Genomic DNA, 16454 nt, shown 5'->3' on the forward strand with positions numbered 1-16454 from the left:
TGAGCTTTAATTCTCCATGTTTGCAGAATGGAGAGAATATCAGCACTTCATTGGGTTCTTGTCCAGAATGGATGAGCTTATGTATGTGAAAAGCCTATCATAGCACCTGAGCCAAAGGACACACTTCCAGCCAAGTTCAGCCCATCCCACACCCTCCCCTCACTCTTAACATTCTGATGAGGGTTACTTCCTGCTCCTAGCTGCTGGGTTCAGATAGGTGCTGTTGCCACGTCCGTAATGGTTGCATACACAGACATCCATTGTATGTCCTTCATGGAACTGTGTAGCTTTTTGGTCTAATTTTTTCATCTTCATCCTCCCATTTACCCCAGCTGAAATTTTGAGCCTGGATAGCCTTAGATTTTGAGGTAGGAGTAGTTCATTTACCAGGTAGATGTACTTTGGAGGCAGGAAATAGCAAGTAATGAACTCAGGTCATTGCCTCTCTCACGTTTACTTAAAAAGAACAGGTTGAAATTGCCCCTCCAGGACACTGGAGGAGATAATGGCCTGTATACATATAATCTCTTCCCTGAAACTGACACCTGTCACTGTCTTCCCGGAAATTGAATTGTTCCATCTGATGGAAGCCAAGCCTCAGGCAAAGGAATAACTGTCAGTGCTGTCCCAAGAATGCCCAGACAAATATAGTCCTTATTGAATATTCCTGCACATGTCCACTGCACACCTAATAATACTTTGTAGTCATCTACTTAAGTTCTCATGCAAGAGAAGAATGCATTTTACCTGGTATAAACAAATTTAATCAAAATGTTGGCATTGCTAGAGCCAGCATTTCACAGAACTAAAAAACATGTGTCTGTATATACGTATGTGTGTGTATATATGCATACAGGCATAGATATGCATATTGCCTCACTTTTGTGTGTACATATAAATACACACACACACACACACACACACACACACACACACACACACCAGTGCATTCAAGGGAAGACTTCCATATTTTCTCCTTAGAGATTTGCAGCATTCTTAAATTTAGCAACAAATGTCAGTTACCGTGATGGTGCTATGATGAAATTATCTGATTTACTTAACCATTTTCCTACCCAGTTTCTTCCCTTTGAAAATGGTATACTATTATAGATTTACAGTAATCCTTTGGTATGATTCCACTTTAAAATGTGTTATAAAATTTAACAAAATTACTATGAGAGTTATGTTTAGCAGTAAAACCTAATTTAATTCTTACAAATCAGACATTACTGCTACATTGCTTTCATTGCGTTCTTTTCTTTTGCTGTTGAAAAATTCAGTTTCACTGTGATTGATGATCATAATCATGTGAATTCTATTGCCGCATGATAAATTTCTCCCAAATTTTGCAGCTTAAAAGAGTAAACATTTTCTCACCCAGTTTGAGAGGGTCAAGAATCCAGGTGTGGTTTTACTGGATCATTCTGACTCTTTCTCTCTGGTTTCTCATGAAGGTGTGATCAAGCTATTAGCCAAGGCTAGGGATTAAAGAGTGCCTTAGTTGGGGCTGGTGTATTTATTCCAAGCTCACACATCTGGCTGTTGGCAGGAGGCTTCAGTTCCTCACCAAAACATGGACCTTTCTTCATAGGGCCACACATAACAAGACAGCAGGCTTCCCCCAAAACAAGAGAGAAGAGAAAGAGTAAGAGCAAAAGAAATATGAAGACAAAAGCTACAATGTCTATATAACCAATCCTAAAAGTGAGTGGTATACCATCACTCCTGTGAATTGGTCACACAGACCAACCCTGGTACAGTGTAGAGAGTAAGATTGCCAAAAGGTGAGTATCATTGGGACCTGTCTTAAAGGATGCCTACCACAGTGCTATTTCACAATATATGTAAATACACACACACACACACACACACACACACAGTTTGTATGTATTGTATATAAACATATATGTTTATATGTGTGTGTTTTATATATGTGTGTGTGTATAACCTATACATCTGTGTAACACAGATATGTCAGTATTAGACACTTGCTTCAAACATGGAATGATGCTATGTATAGTGATTAGTGAGTTTTCCAGTAGGTATAATCATTTGGGGTTTTTTTTTTTCAAGATTTTGTTCATTTATTTGACAGAGAGAGGTCACAAGTAGGCAGAGAGGCAGGCAGAGAGAGAGAGAGAGAAGCAGGTTCCCTGCTGAGCAGAGAGCCCAATGCAGGGCTCTATCCCAGGACCCTAAGATCAAGACCTGAACCAAAGGCAGAGGCCCAACCCACTGAGCCACCCAGGTGCTCCCTAATCATATGTTTTTAAAAGTTACTTAAACTTATAATTCTCCGTGTGTCTGTTTGTGTTGATATGCCTTCACTGTGAGATCTCTCCTCATGTTATAAAAACTTTGTCCATTACATAGGAAGAAGTATACTTAGAACATTCAAATGTCTATCAGTAGAACCTAGGAAGTCTGTAATTTCTAAATGAAACAAGTTTCGGTCTAGAGCAGGGAAGGCAAATAGATTTCAACTCACTGTCTCAAACATGGTTTTGTGAAGAATTCTAAGCTGTGTTCATCCTCGGTGATGTCTTGTCAGTAGGGTCTGCTGTGGATGCAGGGGGGAGAGGTGTAGGGGACACATGCCACATCTTTGCATCTTTGGTCTTCTAGAGCATTTTGCTAATGCAGAAACTCTGCCAAGGTGAGCAGTAATAATACAGAGGGTAGGTTGAAATAATGAAATAAATGATGATAAGCCACCCAAAGAAGTTCTTATAAGATAGTATTTAAAAGCTTTGCTTTAATGACTCTAAAAGATAAATGATTTCTGCTAGGCATGGCTGTCTTCATTTCTCTCCAGTCAGAGAAATTAATGACCCTAAATGATTGTCTTCATTGACTTGAGGTAGGACATCCTATTAGGTTGTTCCCAGGGAGGAAAGAATGTGGATCATAGCCTATATTTGAATCAGACTTTGCCATTGTCAGCTTACTGTATTAATTAAAGGCTTAAGTTACATGGTGTCCTCTCATTTATAAATTATATAGAGAACACAGAAGAGAAAAAATTGGAGGTTATGTTTTCTTACCCCCTAACTTTATTTTACAAATATAGCCTATGCTGGGTAATTCTAATGTAATTACAAATTGGGGTGATTGGAGGAGAGGTTGGAGAGGAAACGGATGGTTTCTGGATTGGAAATAATAAGCTGCTCCTTTGGACTTTTCCTAAGTCTTTGGCAGACTAGTTTAGGTCCACTTTAGTGGACACTATCGGGAGCCCTCCTCCTGAAGACCTCATTAATTTGGCTGCTTTGATTCATTTTGGGTGCATTAAGAAATACCCATTCACAGACGACTATAAGTCTAAGGCTCAGTTGATGAGGCACAATGCACTTTCTGTGTACCTAACTGCAGCATAGATAAGGAGAGTGCATGTTAGCTCCTCACTGCCTTCCACATGCATGAGAATGCTGAGCATTTCATTCTTCATGAGACTGTAATGAAGAAATCAAAAGATGGCTTGCAGGAGGACATGTTTTATCCCCAAACACTTCTTACTTAGGAATAAATTGTATTCAACGCACCGGTTTGGATGTAACCATCTATTAGAATATCCATTAACCAGAACAGTGCCTGGTATGGATAGGGACTGAATAAACATTTATCAAATGCGTGAATACTGTCATTGCCAATTTGGGGAAGCAATTGATGAGGGGGAAAAAAAATACAGACTGTAATGTCAGACACACCTGGGTTCTAGTATTTATGCACGACTTATGAGGGTGACCTTGGTATAATCGATGCTGTTTTCAGTTGTCTATATCCCCTTTTCTCATTCAAAAATGATAGTGGTTTATATCTCCTAGGCTTGTTTTGAGAATTGAATAAAATACGGGGAGTGGGGAGGGGTAAGCCCCTGAAAAAATACCTGGCACATGGTGAGTGTTGAACAGAGGTTAGTTCTCCCTCCCTTCCTTTATTTTACAGTACTGCTATTGGACAGTGGTGGGGCTGTAAATGACAACATTTGCACAGCTGCAAATAGAAACCAGTAGCCAAAACAGAAGCCCTGTGACAGGAGCCGAGAGGTTGCATTGCTCAAGAGCCTGAGACAGCTAGCTCTGGATTTTCCATAAATATCTACGAAGGGGTATAGCAGTTCGAAGTGCTAGATGAGCAACTGTCATTTAAACGAAAGGTCAGCCAGCTGGCTTGGGTTATTCAGAGTGGCAGAGCCCACTGAAATGAATAAAACATCCAGATCTAGACAGCCTGCATCAAACTCCTTTTTCCCCCCCATTTAACCAGTGACAGGTATGAGGCATCAAGCATGTTTTTTGGCATTTTATTGGGATACTGTAAGCAAATCCTCTGGGATTGCAAGAAGTACTTGGGAAATTCATCACCTTTCTGGGGTTATACTTTTATTTAGCCAAATGTGGAATTATCTCTGCCTCCAGGACCCTTTATTTAAGTTAATTAACAAATACTAACTTATTCGTCAAACACTTTCCTTCCCAAATTCAGTTGCTCTGTCAGTCTGCTAGAACTGCCAAGACTGGCTTAAAGAGCAAAAATTTATTTTCTCATAGTTCTGGAGGCCAGAAGTCCAAGGTCAACATGCAATCAGGATTGGTTTCTGGTGAGGCCTTTCTTCCTAGGATATAGACCGTTACCTTCTCACTGTGTCCTCACATGGCCTCTTTTCTTGTCCATGTGTGCACAGAGAGATCAAGCTCTGGTGTCTCTTCCTCTTCTTATAAGGACATCAGTCCCATTGGACCCAGGGCCTCACCTCCATAACCGCATCTAACTTTACCTCCCCAAATGCCCTGTTTCTCAATATAGCCCACCTAATGGGTTAGGGCTTCAGTATATGAATTGGAGGGGTTAAGGGCACAATTCAGTTCACAACAGTTGCTTCTTTATCTTAAACTACTTTCCATAAATTTTCCAGCCCCTTATTTTTCTTTATCTAATAATCTCCATTACAGAGCAATATGCCATTTTCTTATACACTTACCAGGTTTTAGGCACATTTGCAAGAATTAATCCAAACCAAAAGTGGCTTTTCCCTTGTGCCCTAGTCTTTAGTAGATGAAGCAGCTAAGGGGAGGGGGAATGTGGCAAGGAGAATAATGACCTCCCCCCACATACACACAACGACGTCCTCGTGCTAATCTCCACAATATTTGGATACATTAGGTTCCATGCATAAAGTTTGCACATGGAATTAAGGCTGCTAATCAGCTGGTCTTAAAATAGGGAGATTATTCTGGATTAACCAGGTGGGTCCAGTCTAATCACATGAGTCCTTAACAGTGAAAGAGGGAGACAGAAGAAGAGGTTCAGAAAAAGAGATAGGAAAGTGGAAGCAGGGACTGATAGGCGGTGTTTCTGGCTTTGAAGATGGGGGCCACGAACCACAGTATGTGGGTGGCCGTTAAGCTGGGAAAGCAAGGAAAGGAAATCTCCTCTAGAGCCTCCAGAAAGGAACATTAGCCTTGCCAACACCTTGATTTTAGCCCAGCAAGAGCCATGTCGGACTTCCGAGCTACAGAACTGTAAGCCAGTGAATCTGTGTTGTTTAAAGCCACTAAATTTTATGTGACAATTTGTTACTGCACTAATAGAAAACTAATACAAGGAGTCAGAGGTGGAGGGGAGAGGGTCATGGTTATGACTTGCACCTAGAATGCATCAGGCGTGGAACTAGAGGATTTATACATGTTATCTCTTAACACTATTTGAGGCAGGTGTTGCATGTTTTCTCCATTAGGAAACTGAGACTCGGAGTTCAAGTAACTTTCCCAGAGACACATAGTAACCCAGTTAATACATGGGCCATCTGGGATTTCAAAGCAGGTCTGCATAGTCTGTATGAAAGAATAGTAAACTGTGTGAGCTAAGGGTACTTGAACACCCTGAGCCTCGGTTTCTTCAGTTGTAAAACTTGTAGAGACAAGTCAGGTTTATGAGCTTTGTATGAAAAGCAAATTGGGAAATCACTATCAAAAAAAAAAAACATTGTAAAATACAAAATGCTTATTCGATGTCAAGTTTGATCTAGCTGTCACACACCCAAACATCCATATCAAATGAATGATCTAGGACATTGAGGGGGCTAGAGGGTCTTCTTAGACCTTACCTGAACCTTATTACTTAGGGTCAGCATTAACTAGGCCTCTTTAGGAAAAATCTGCATCCTTTTGTTGGGTGTTGGATGCCTAGAAACATGGCTTTGGCTGCATCCTGAGTTATTTCAGAGGCTGAAAATTGCAGGATAGTAAAATCATTTCAGTAATGCTTAGAGAATTGAGGGGTAGTGTAAGCTTTTAGCCACCCCTTACCATCACATCTGTTTGTCTTTGTTAACATTTTATACTCTACCAATTAACACAAGATTTGTTTAGCTAACAATAGTAGCTGCTCGGGGACACTTGGGTGGCTCAGTGGGTTGAGACTCTGCCTTCAGCTCGGGTCATGGTCTCAGGGTCCTGGGATCGAGCCCCGCATTGGGCTCCCTGCTCAGTGGGGAGCCTGTTCCCCCTATTTCTCCCTGCCTGCCTCTCTGCCTACTTGTGATCTTTGTCTACCAAATGAATGGATAAAATCTTTAAAAAAAAAAAAAAAACAATAGTATTTGTTCGATGTAAGCAACTATAACTTAAATCCTGGGATTTGAATAAGTTTACATATAATTCTGGTTATTTAGGAAATAAACTCTAATCAAAATTGTTTGGATTATCATAGTGGTACAGTTATTACCTTCCACCAAATAGATGAATAGACCTTTTCAAGTTACTTGGATATTAGAATATTGGTGAAGAGGGTTAGTAGTCTTAGCTATTTGGTGACGTTTAGGATATTTAAATCAATTGAACGCTTTCCTGATAAAGTTGAGTCTCTTTATGCATATTTCTGAATCTCTTAGAGTGAGGTGACTGCATTATCCCATCTGAAGATAGTTTTATCTGGCCCTCAATCATAAATAAGCTAGTTTACCACTTCTGAGCATTTTTTTACTTGTGGTTTAATAAAAATACCAGTGAAAAGTCTGGTGGATCTATACATCATCCATTTATTGACCCCCATTTTCTGTGAGCCTGACACTGAGATTGTAAAGATGCAAGAATGCTTCTCTGCCCTCCAGAAGTTAACAGACAGGTGAGCAAGAAGACAGACATAGTAAGAATTCATTTTCATGATGTGAAAAGTGTAAAACTTCTGGGGAAGCAGGCTTCATGCTAGTACTTTTTATTCCTACTTAATAAAAATATGAGTTTTGTGGCAAGTGCTTTAAAAAATATTTAGACTATGTAATCTATGATCAGTCAGCCCATCCTTAATTACCTCATTTTGTAAGTCTGAAGAGCCCCTTAGGTGATCATTTAACCCATCCCCAAATCTCCATACACATTATTGTTGAAACCCACCCAAATAACAGAGCCTCAGGGAAGAGTTTAACAGAATGGCTAAACTCTCAGAAGTCAGATTTGAGTCCAGATCCAGGCTCTAACACAGTATTATGACCTGAAGTAAGTTATTTTGCCTCTCTCGGTATTAGTTTTCTCATATCCAGCGTGAGGATATTAAGTATAACTTTTCTCTTCTTCATAATAAACTAAGTTCCTAAAAGTCAGTTAAGTCCATTGATTAACAAGTCCAAGATGGCACTACTAGAAATAGTATTGTAGAGTTGATGAGAGAACTATAAAGGTTGATGGCATGTTTGGTGTTTATCCCATAATTTTTTACTATAATTGAAAGTTTCTACTTTATAGCACTCACTCTTAAGTGGCTTTTGCACTTACGCATTATGGAGTTGGTAATATTTGGATAGAACATGTCAAGACTATAGAGATGGTGAGGGAGGAAACTTCTCAAAGTCCCATCCAGTTTTGTCATTTTAGAATGTTCAATTCTTCTCTGATAAAATATGCACATTCGTGTTCTTATATTTTTAGTGTAGTTCACTTAACTTAGGTAGAAAAATAAAATTAGGGGGTGCCCGGGTGGCTCAGTGGGTTAAAGCCTCGGCCTTCAGCTCAGGTCATGATCCCAGGGTGCTGGGATTGAGCCCCTTATCGGGCTGTCTGCTCAGCTTCCTCCAATCTCTCTCTCTCTCTCTCTGCCTGTCTCTCTGCCTACTTGTGATCTCTGTCTGTCAAATAAATAAATAAATAAATCTTAAAAAAAAAAAGAAAAAGAAAATTAGAATAAGTATAAAATTAGTTGAAATTTTGTTTCAACTAATTTTAGTTTTTATTAAGTTTCAAATTTGGTAATTAAGAAAACATACTTAATCAGATGTTCATTAAACTTATTTTATTGGCTAAAAAATGAAACATCTGAACATTCCAAATTGAAGTAGCTTTAGTATTTCATTCACTTTTGTTCATAAGTGAGAATTTAAGCTGGAAACTGGCAGTGGTCTTGCAAAGTTGTTTCTAATTAAATTTAGTTTTCATCAATCTATATTCTGACAGTCTTTTGATTATTGACCTTTTTAAAGTAGCGTGTAAATATAAATATATTGCCCATCTTCTGTATTTTTCTAGAAAGCCAACCTCTTTAGTTTGGAGAAGTTGTATGTACTGAGGGAGTGATAGTCAAGGCTTGATCTTGAAATACCCTCTTCTTGCTTGATGATGATTTAGAATGACACTAACTGCTGTAACAAACCGCCACCTTTCACTCGCTTAATGCTCACATACCAGTCAATGCAGAGCTTCCTGGTGGACGAGTGGCTTTTCTACGCTTTGGCTGGTGACTTTGGTACCCCAGCTCCTCCTAACTCATGGCTCCTCATCTCCTTGATCCTCAGAGTCCTCTGCCTTCATTTAGCAGATGAGGAACAAGAGTAGAGAAGGCACTCCAGGTCCTTAAAAACCCCTGCCCACAAGAGACAAGCATCAGTCCTCTCACCTTGATTGGCAGGACCTAGACACAGGCTCATATAAGGATAGTCAGGACAGGTAGTCTGCATCTGGACAGCTACCTCCTGGTAACAATGCTGTGATATGAAAGGGAGGATGTAAAGTTTGGTGGGCACTGCCAAAGGGAACATAAGAAGGTACAAATATACAAACTTGAAAATTCTGTGTTCATTAGTATCTAATAGTCCATTGTATAAATACATGTTCTTTGAGGCCTTCTGTATTCTGTAATCCTATCACAGTGAAAAACAGCATCAGTTTTTTTTTTTTTAAAGATTTTATTTATTTATTTGAGAGAGAGACAGTGAGAGAGAGCATGAGTGAGGAGAAGGTCAGAGGGAGAAGCAGACTCCCCATGGAGCTGGGAGCCCGATGTGGGACTCGATCCCTGGACTCCGGGATCATGACCTGAGCCGAAGGCAGTCGTCCAACCAACTGAGCCACCCAGGCGTCCCAACAGCATCAGTTTTTAAGAGTTGCCCAAAACCGTAATCTGTGACTGTAGAACAGTTTCTTTGTATCAGCTCTGGATCTGGGATGTTTTCGCTCTGTACAGTAATTGACAGCAATCTAAACCTGTGTATATGATTTAAAGGATATAATTTATATTTTCCATATTTTTCTCAGGAATTTTCTTTTCAGTGTTCATCTTTTACAGGTCTAGAGACAGCAATTTTTTCCCAATACTGTGCATAAGTAACATGTTACGATAACTTCAGATTCTTATAATAATGTGATATCTGAGATACAAAGGTTTTTTAATTAGTTTTCTATTTTCAAAAGATACATATTTTTTATATAAATTGCCATAAATATGTAGCAAAAAGAAGTTTGTCTTGAAGATCATAAAGGTTTGGATGGGATCCTGCTAATATTTGGTCAGAGTCCCACTAGATTTCCAAATGTTTAATTACAAAATATGGAACTATTATTGTGATATTTACAGAGTTAATTACTGAGAAATATCCATTTTGATTTTAGGGATATATTTCCAAAATTATATAAGCGGGAACTCCTTATATGTCAGTGGGAACAAACAGCTTGTGATTTTCTCTTAAGCATGTTTTGGAATAGATTCTTCATATTACTAATTCCTAGTCAGTCTCATAACCAGTGTCTGGCAAGATTATGTGCTGCGTCACCAAGGTTTGGTGACTTTTTAATAATTTGATTGACACGGTTCACTTTCTGTTCTTACCTTCCAATTTGTTTTCTTTTTCTTTTTTTCCAATTTGTTTTCAGTTGGGATTCTTTTTTAAGTTTAAATCTTTTATTGTCTTTACTACTTGCCATTTATGGACAGCTGTAAAATTTTCCAGTAATTCCAAGATACTGATGCTAGAAACAGATTGAATTAACATATATTACTTGTCTTTAATTTCTTGTTCATATGAATATTATATGCGTAGAATTACCTCCCACCCCCCCAAAAAAGACATTGCAAGTTAATTAGTCACATTATTTTGCAACCTTATCTTCATCATGATAAAATCATATATGCACATTTGCTAAATTCACGATGATATATAAATAGTGACATTTATAATGGAGTTTAACAGAAGAACCTCTTTCATCATCACAGACAGTTATTAAGAATGAATTTCTTCAAACCTAGTGTACTTTTTGTCTTTAAACCACTTTTCTCTTAAAGGCTGTCCTAAATTTTAATTTTGAAAGAAAGCATTTTGCATGCTAGGAGGGTAAGAAACATAAGGAGGGTAATTATAATGGGATTTAAATAATTCACTTACATTTCTTTGCCAATAAAATAAAGCATGTTCTCTTAGGGCTTTTTTTTTTTTTATAGGCCCTAAAATATGTCTTTCAATTTACTAATATTATGGAAGAAAGAAAACACAACACCATCTTCTTCCTAGATCGAATATTAGTGTTTCCCAACAACAGATTTGGCAAACACTCAGAGGCAAGTAGTATTATGCTTTTTAGATTTTCAGATTGCGCCCCAAATCAGGTCAGATGCACTCTCTGCAGGAACATTTGCCAGAGGTAGTGTATGTTCAGATGGAAGATTTTTACATTCCGTAGTCAGCCTCATTTATTCTCCAGACCTCTAAATTTTTCATACTAAGTAGGAGCATCTCACTTTATGAACCATGGGGTCTTTATTAATTAAACAGAGTCAACAGGGCTGATTTATTCTCTCTCCTCAGTTGAGCTACCAAGCACACAAATCAGAGAGGAAATATCTCTAATACTAGAATGTTCTCCAAGCCAGTAAAGCTGGGATTATCTCATCATACCGATTATGTCAAAGCTCTTTAGGCACAGTGCTCACCAGGACATAAAATTGAATGGTATACATCCAGCTGGCCCTGTCCAGCATCAAAGGAAGAATTCCAAATTTTTCTTGCAATAATTACAAAGTTCTAATTATTTAAAAAAAAAAAAAAAACAGCCATAATCACTTACTGAAAATATACTCATTGCCAGGCACTTCACCTGAGTTTTAGCAGCTTTGGTTTTTGTTTGTACAAAAGACCTAAGTGTGAAATATGTAGTTGAAGCATAGAAACCTTATCCCTTTGTTAGTTGTTTTTTTGTTGTTGTTGTTTGTTTGTTTTGTTTCCTAGTAAGTAGCTGTTGTAATTGCACATTTAGTGTTTGGGTGTCTGTTTTTTAAACAGATACCAAGAAGTATACTTTGAACATAAGCTTAATCAATTAATATTTTATGGTGTTGCTTTTGTATTTAGGAAAAGATCAGATGTAGATTTTTTTATTTAAAAAAAAAAAAAAGCGCTAATTAAGTTTCCTGGCAAGGATAACCTTCTAGTGGAACTTTCTCATAGTCATTGTTCAGAGTCGATAACTACATTTTTTTCCTTAGACATTTTGCTTTTGTTTAGTTTACGTTATAAATTTAATGGAATGTCCATATCGAGGCAGTTACACTAGTTTAAGCATAAGAATACTGTTTTTCAAAAAGTCTACTAGGAAAGCATGCAGCCGAACTTGCCCCTCAGGTGGTTATTCCCCTTTGCCTTCCTTCCCACACTTCCTAATTAGGGGACATTGGTGGTGAGGGAGGATTTATAACAGTTTTGAAGTCTCTTCTTTGGACTAGGATATTATAATTGTGCTGGTAAACATCAAAGTAAATATACCAAGATTTTAAAATTAGCAAAACCTTCTCATCAAGTTTTTCCTTTTAGTTTTAAACAGGTGCTTCATACAGAATGATGTGTCCTCATTTCACCTTGCAGCGGCCTCCTGGCCCTCTTATGTTATACTCATTAGTATTTCTTTAAAACCACTTTCAATTTAGGCAGACTTCCAGCTTTCCCTACCCCTGGCCCCCAAGACCTTGAAATGAAGTTAACCTGTGCAGAATCCAATGCTTTAGTAAGTTTCGCCTCCGTAATAAGAAATTCCATTAAACCATAAACCATTTTAAAGAGATAATAGTAATGTGGATTACTGTCAACAGAAGAATGATTCTTTGTACCACTTAACCACACTCTGTGCTTTTGAAATTACGAAGATGTTTGGGCCTTGCCACTTTAAAACACTTTGATTCCGTTTACCCCCGTATGAAACTATCAGTGATCTTCCATGGAAAGATGAATTTTAATATTTAAATGCAGGAGTTGAACAGTTTGTGTGGGGGGGTATGCATTGAATTTGGGATAAAGGGTCAAAAACAAACCAAATCACCATTGGCAGTAAAACTGCCCATTTGTACTAAGTCCAACATTTTCAGTTATTGTCATCAACAGCCAATAAAGTAAGTGCATTTTTGTGATAGTTCCCCAATTGTGGTCTGTGGAATGCTAGTCCCATGTGTGCTAACAGGGGCATGTTAGTTTGAATAACACTGCATACTCATGGAGAGTCATAGAACATGTTAATACAGTTAAGGCTTAAGGGAATCCTGCAGTAAAGAAACCCGTTTAGGTCTGTTTAACCTAGTGTATCTCAAACTTATTTGATCATAGAATTATCTTCTTTACATAAAAGTTTCTAAAAACCCTTTAAAAACATATTTTGGAAATGTCATTCTGTGATTTAGGAGAAACTTTTATTTTTTTTTTTTAAAGATTTTATTTATTTATTTGTCAGAGACAGAGGGAGAGAGAGCGAGCGAGCACAGGCAGACAGAGAGACAGGCAGAGGCAGAGGGAGAAGCAGGCTCCCTGCCAAGCAAGGAGCCCAATGTGGGACTCGATCCCAGGACCCTGGGATCATGACCTGAGCCGAAGGCAACCGCTTAACCAACTGAGCCACCCAGGCATCCCGAGGAGAAACTTTTAGACACCACCACCCCCCCAATCGTATTTGGTCCTCCTAAGTGCCAACCCTCAGACAGACTCAGTCTAAGACATGATACTACTTTCCATGGTTGAGTTTGGATAAGATGCGCTTGGGAGAAACTGATCTAGATGGATGAGGGCAGTGGGGTAAGCCAGTGGAAGAAAGAGTATCCAGGAAGAAGAAACAAATCATCCTAATTCTGGCAGCCACCTGTCCAACACTCGGGAGCTGGGCAGATAGTGGTGGATTGAGGTGGTTCATCCAGCTAGACTGAGGGGTGGATAAGTCAGAGAAACAGCATGCGCCAGGTAGGGGCCCTGGTTGTGATGTTTCAGGACTCCCTGAACAGGCCCTATACCTGTGCTGGATCCTTCCTTCCCTCTGCTTCTGTTCTTCCCTGAAATGCCTCGTCATCGATTCTGAGCACATGGGAAGCACCGTAAATTCAGACAAGAAACACAGTTCCTGCCCTTAAGGAGCTTCTTATGCAGTAACTTCTTACTTCTTTATTGAAGATAAACAGGCACTTATAATATTAGGAGTGTAGCAAGAGATAAGATCAGGAGCACGGATTGGAGGAATTTTGAGGGAGACGGTTCTTTGGAATTCGTAGGAGTTAACTAGATAAACAAAGCGGGAGGGAGGAAAAGACTGTGGCAGAGAAGAAAGTATTGTTGAGGCAGGTAAGGAAAAAAAGCAAGATATTTCATACTATGGAGTATGTATTTGATCCAGAAGGCATGGGTTGGCACTGAATTTTTAGCAGGTGAGCCACAATATATGATTTGTTCTCTTGCCTGCAGTAGAGATTGAATTAACAAAGAACCAGAACAGACAGAGAGACAAGCAATTTCAGTGACCCAGGCTATAGCACTGGAAGAGGAGAGGAGGTCAAAAAACCCCACAGATATTTCAGGAAGACAGTCCCAGGACTTGCTGACTGAATTTCGGGTAAAGGAAAAGCAAGGAGTGAAAGATGACACATTCTCCCACATTCCTTTTTACCAAAGAAGAAAGAAAGAAGTGGGCATGGTTGAACCTCAAAACTTACCCCAAGAATTTTTAAAACTGTTGGATGGAGTTCCAGTTGCTTCCTGTCACAAGGGGCTGTCATAGGGAGGAAGCAGTGTCACTGGGATCAGGACATGCGTGGGCGGGTAGAAGGACAGGCAGTCTTTTAGATTATAATTGCATTCCTTGTTCTTCTCAAGTCATGTAACACAGACGACATCCTGGATCCATCCCGTGATGAGTGCACTGAACCTATCCTGCTCAGAGGAGAATGAAGAGGATTGTTCCAGAGGACTTCCCGATCATAAGAGCTGATGGTCTTCTGTAGGAAGCTGAGCTCCATGGTCTTCTAACATCTCATTTTACGTGGATGATCCCCAACATGCAATGGTCTAAAATAGGAGCAAAACATACCCTACTTACTGAAGTTGTGAAATAGAGACCTGGATTTAGGCTACTTTTGTAAAAAAAAAAAAAAAAAAAAAAAAAAAATTTTTTTTTTTTTGCTTATGATGAGAATTTTTTTCTTCTATCGAAGTGTCAGCAACATATAGTGTCATATTAGTTTCAGGTGTACAATATAGTGATTCAGCAATTCTATACACTACTCAGTGCTCATCACAATAAGTGTACTCTTAATCCCCTTTATCTGTTTCGTCCATGCCCCCACCCACCTCCCTTCTGGCAACCACCCTCTTGTTCTCTGTATTTGAGAGACTGGTTTTTTTGTTTTGTCTCTTTTTTTAATTTGTTCATTTGGTTTGTTTCTTAAATTCCACGTATGAGTGAGAGCATATGGTACGGTAAAATTTTCTGATACAAGTGTATGCATTTATAAGATCAACTGCCGCTATAGGAATTAAGAATCACCTGGTTGCATTTTTTAAAATCATATATAATTAGATTTTATGATATGTATATTTTTTCATATACAATTAGATTTATAAGTTTATATATAGTTCTTTATAGAATATCAGATACCATGGTTTTTGTAATGAAGACTTACTGGAAAATTATGTGAACACTGTGAAGCACTTCATTTATTTGATAAGTCACTGGCCTTTTATATTAGTATCTTAGGAAAGTGATTTGAGCAAGTTTTTAGAAGTTTCTTAAGGATCACATTTGGGCAACTGTGTCATAAGCCATGGAATATAATTTACATGTGTATGGGGCTTTCTCATTTACCAAAAGCTTCTCAGACCCTCTTTTATTTAAACCACACAACATGCCTAAAACACAGACAATCCTGTGGGTATTTTTATTCTTGTTTTTCAGTTAGGGAAATAGTGGTTCAGAGAAATGAAGCACCTTCTCCTGGGGCTGAAAGTCACACCTGTCTTGTGATTCTGCATCCAGCCCCCTTTCCACTGCTCCCCACCGTCCCTGCAGATGGAGGTCGCAGCCCAACATGCAGGCCACCGTGGTGGTTCTGTTGACACAGCTGAGCTCCACAGTTGTGCTCTCCAGCCGCCGCTGAGATCCGGGAGGCTCCTTCTTCCCTCAGACAGAGCCCCCACATAACCCCACTGTTTTCCTATAAATGCTTCTTCCTCCCCCAAACCTTCACCAGGTCAGGGTGGCTCCGTAATGCCCTTCCAGCAGTCTTCCTTGAGCAGCTCACATTTTTCTCCAGTAAAGGGACTGGCTCCCATCAGGGGTCTGCCCTGTGTAGGCTGACCTTGCCAGAGAAGCATCTGGAACCTCTTCTGCTGTCTGGGACTCCTCCATGAACTCCCCTGCTGTGAGTTCAAGACTGGTCTCAATGATTGCTGATACCACCCTCCAAACTGATTACTTTCCATCTTAAGCTCTTTTGTTGTAAGGATGCCACTAGACAGTTCCTGGAAGGAAGGAGCCGTTGACTTGGAGGGCTACAGATTTTCTCTCCATTAAGGATTTAAACCTGTGGCTGGCAACTGGGGTGGAGTGGGCAGGACGTCATTTTAAATGTCCTGGGCATTAGTTAGGTACACACTGAATGGTATAAAGGGATTTATTCATATCCACTATTATGATATTGTTAGGTAACATACTTAGGAAGAAAGTGAGTAATAATCATTACTTAATCAGAATACCCTGTTCCCAGACCATGGCTGGTAAGACCCAGAAGTTACTATTTGTCACCATGGTCTCTTCTCACCACTCCCTCCCTCCCTCCTCCTCCTCCTTGTTCTCATCACTCTCTCCCCACCTCTGAAAAACAATGACGAGAAAAGGGACCCCAACCTTGAGGATCTTGGGATTCAGTGATGTTCAAATATCTTTTGGAGA

At 39.3% G+C, this 16454-nt stretch overlaps 1 protein-coding gene across 4 annotated transcripts in view; it reads left to right on the forward strand.

Annotated features, from left to right (window-relative positions):
* STXBP4 (syntaxin binding protein 4) overlaps nucleotides 1-14749 on the forward strand; it is a 165621-nt gene extending 150872 nt beyond the window's left edge. For all 4 annotated transcript variants that reach the window (XM_047706529.1, XM_047706524.1, XM_047706525.1 and 1 more), the window contains one exon: nucleotides 14381-14749. In XM_047706529.1, coding sequence (XP_047562485.1) covers nucleotides 14381-14495 — 115 coding nt within the window. In that variant the 3' untranslated portion in view covers nucleotides 14496-14749. The remainder of the gene's footprint in view (nucleotides 1-14380) is intronic.
* Nucleotides 14750-16454: the final 1705 nt, after the last annotated feature.

Source organism: Lutra lutra, chromosome 16, assembly GCF_902655055.1.
Source record: "Lutra lutra chromosome 16, mLutLut1.2, whole genome shotgun sequence".
NCBI lineage: Eukaryota > Metazoa > Chordata > Mammalia > Carnivora > Mustelidae > Lutra > Lutra lutra.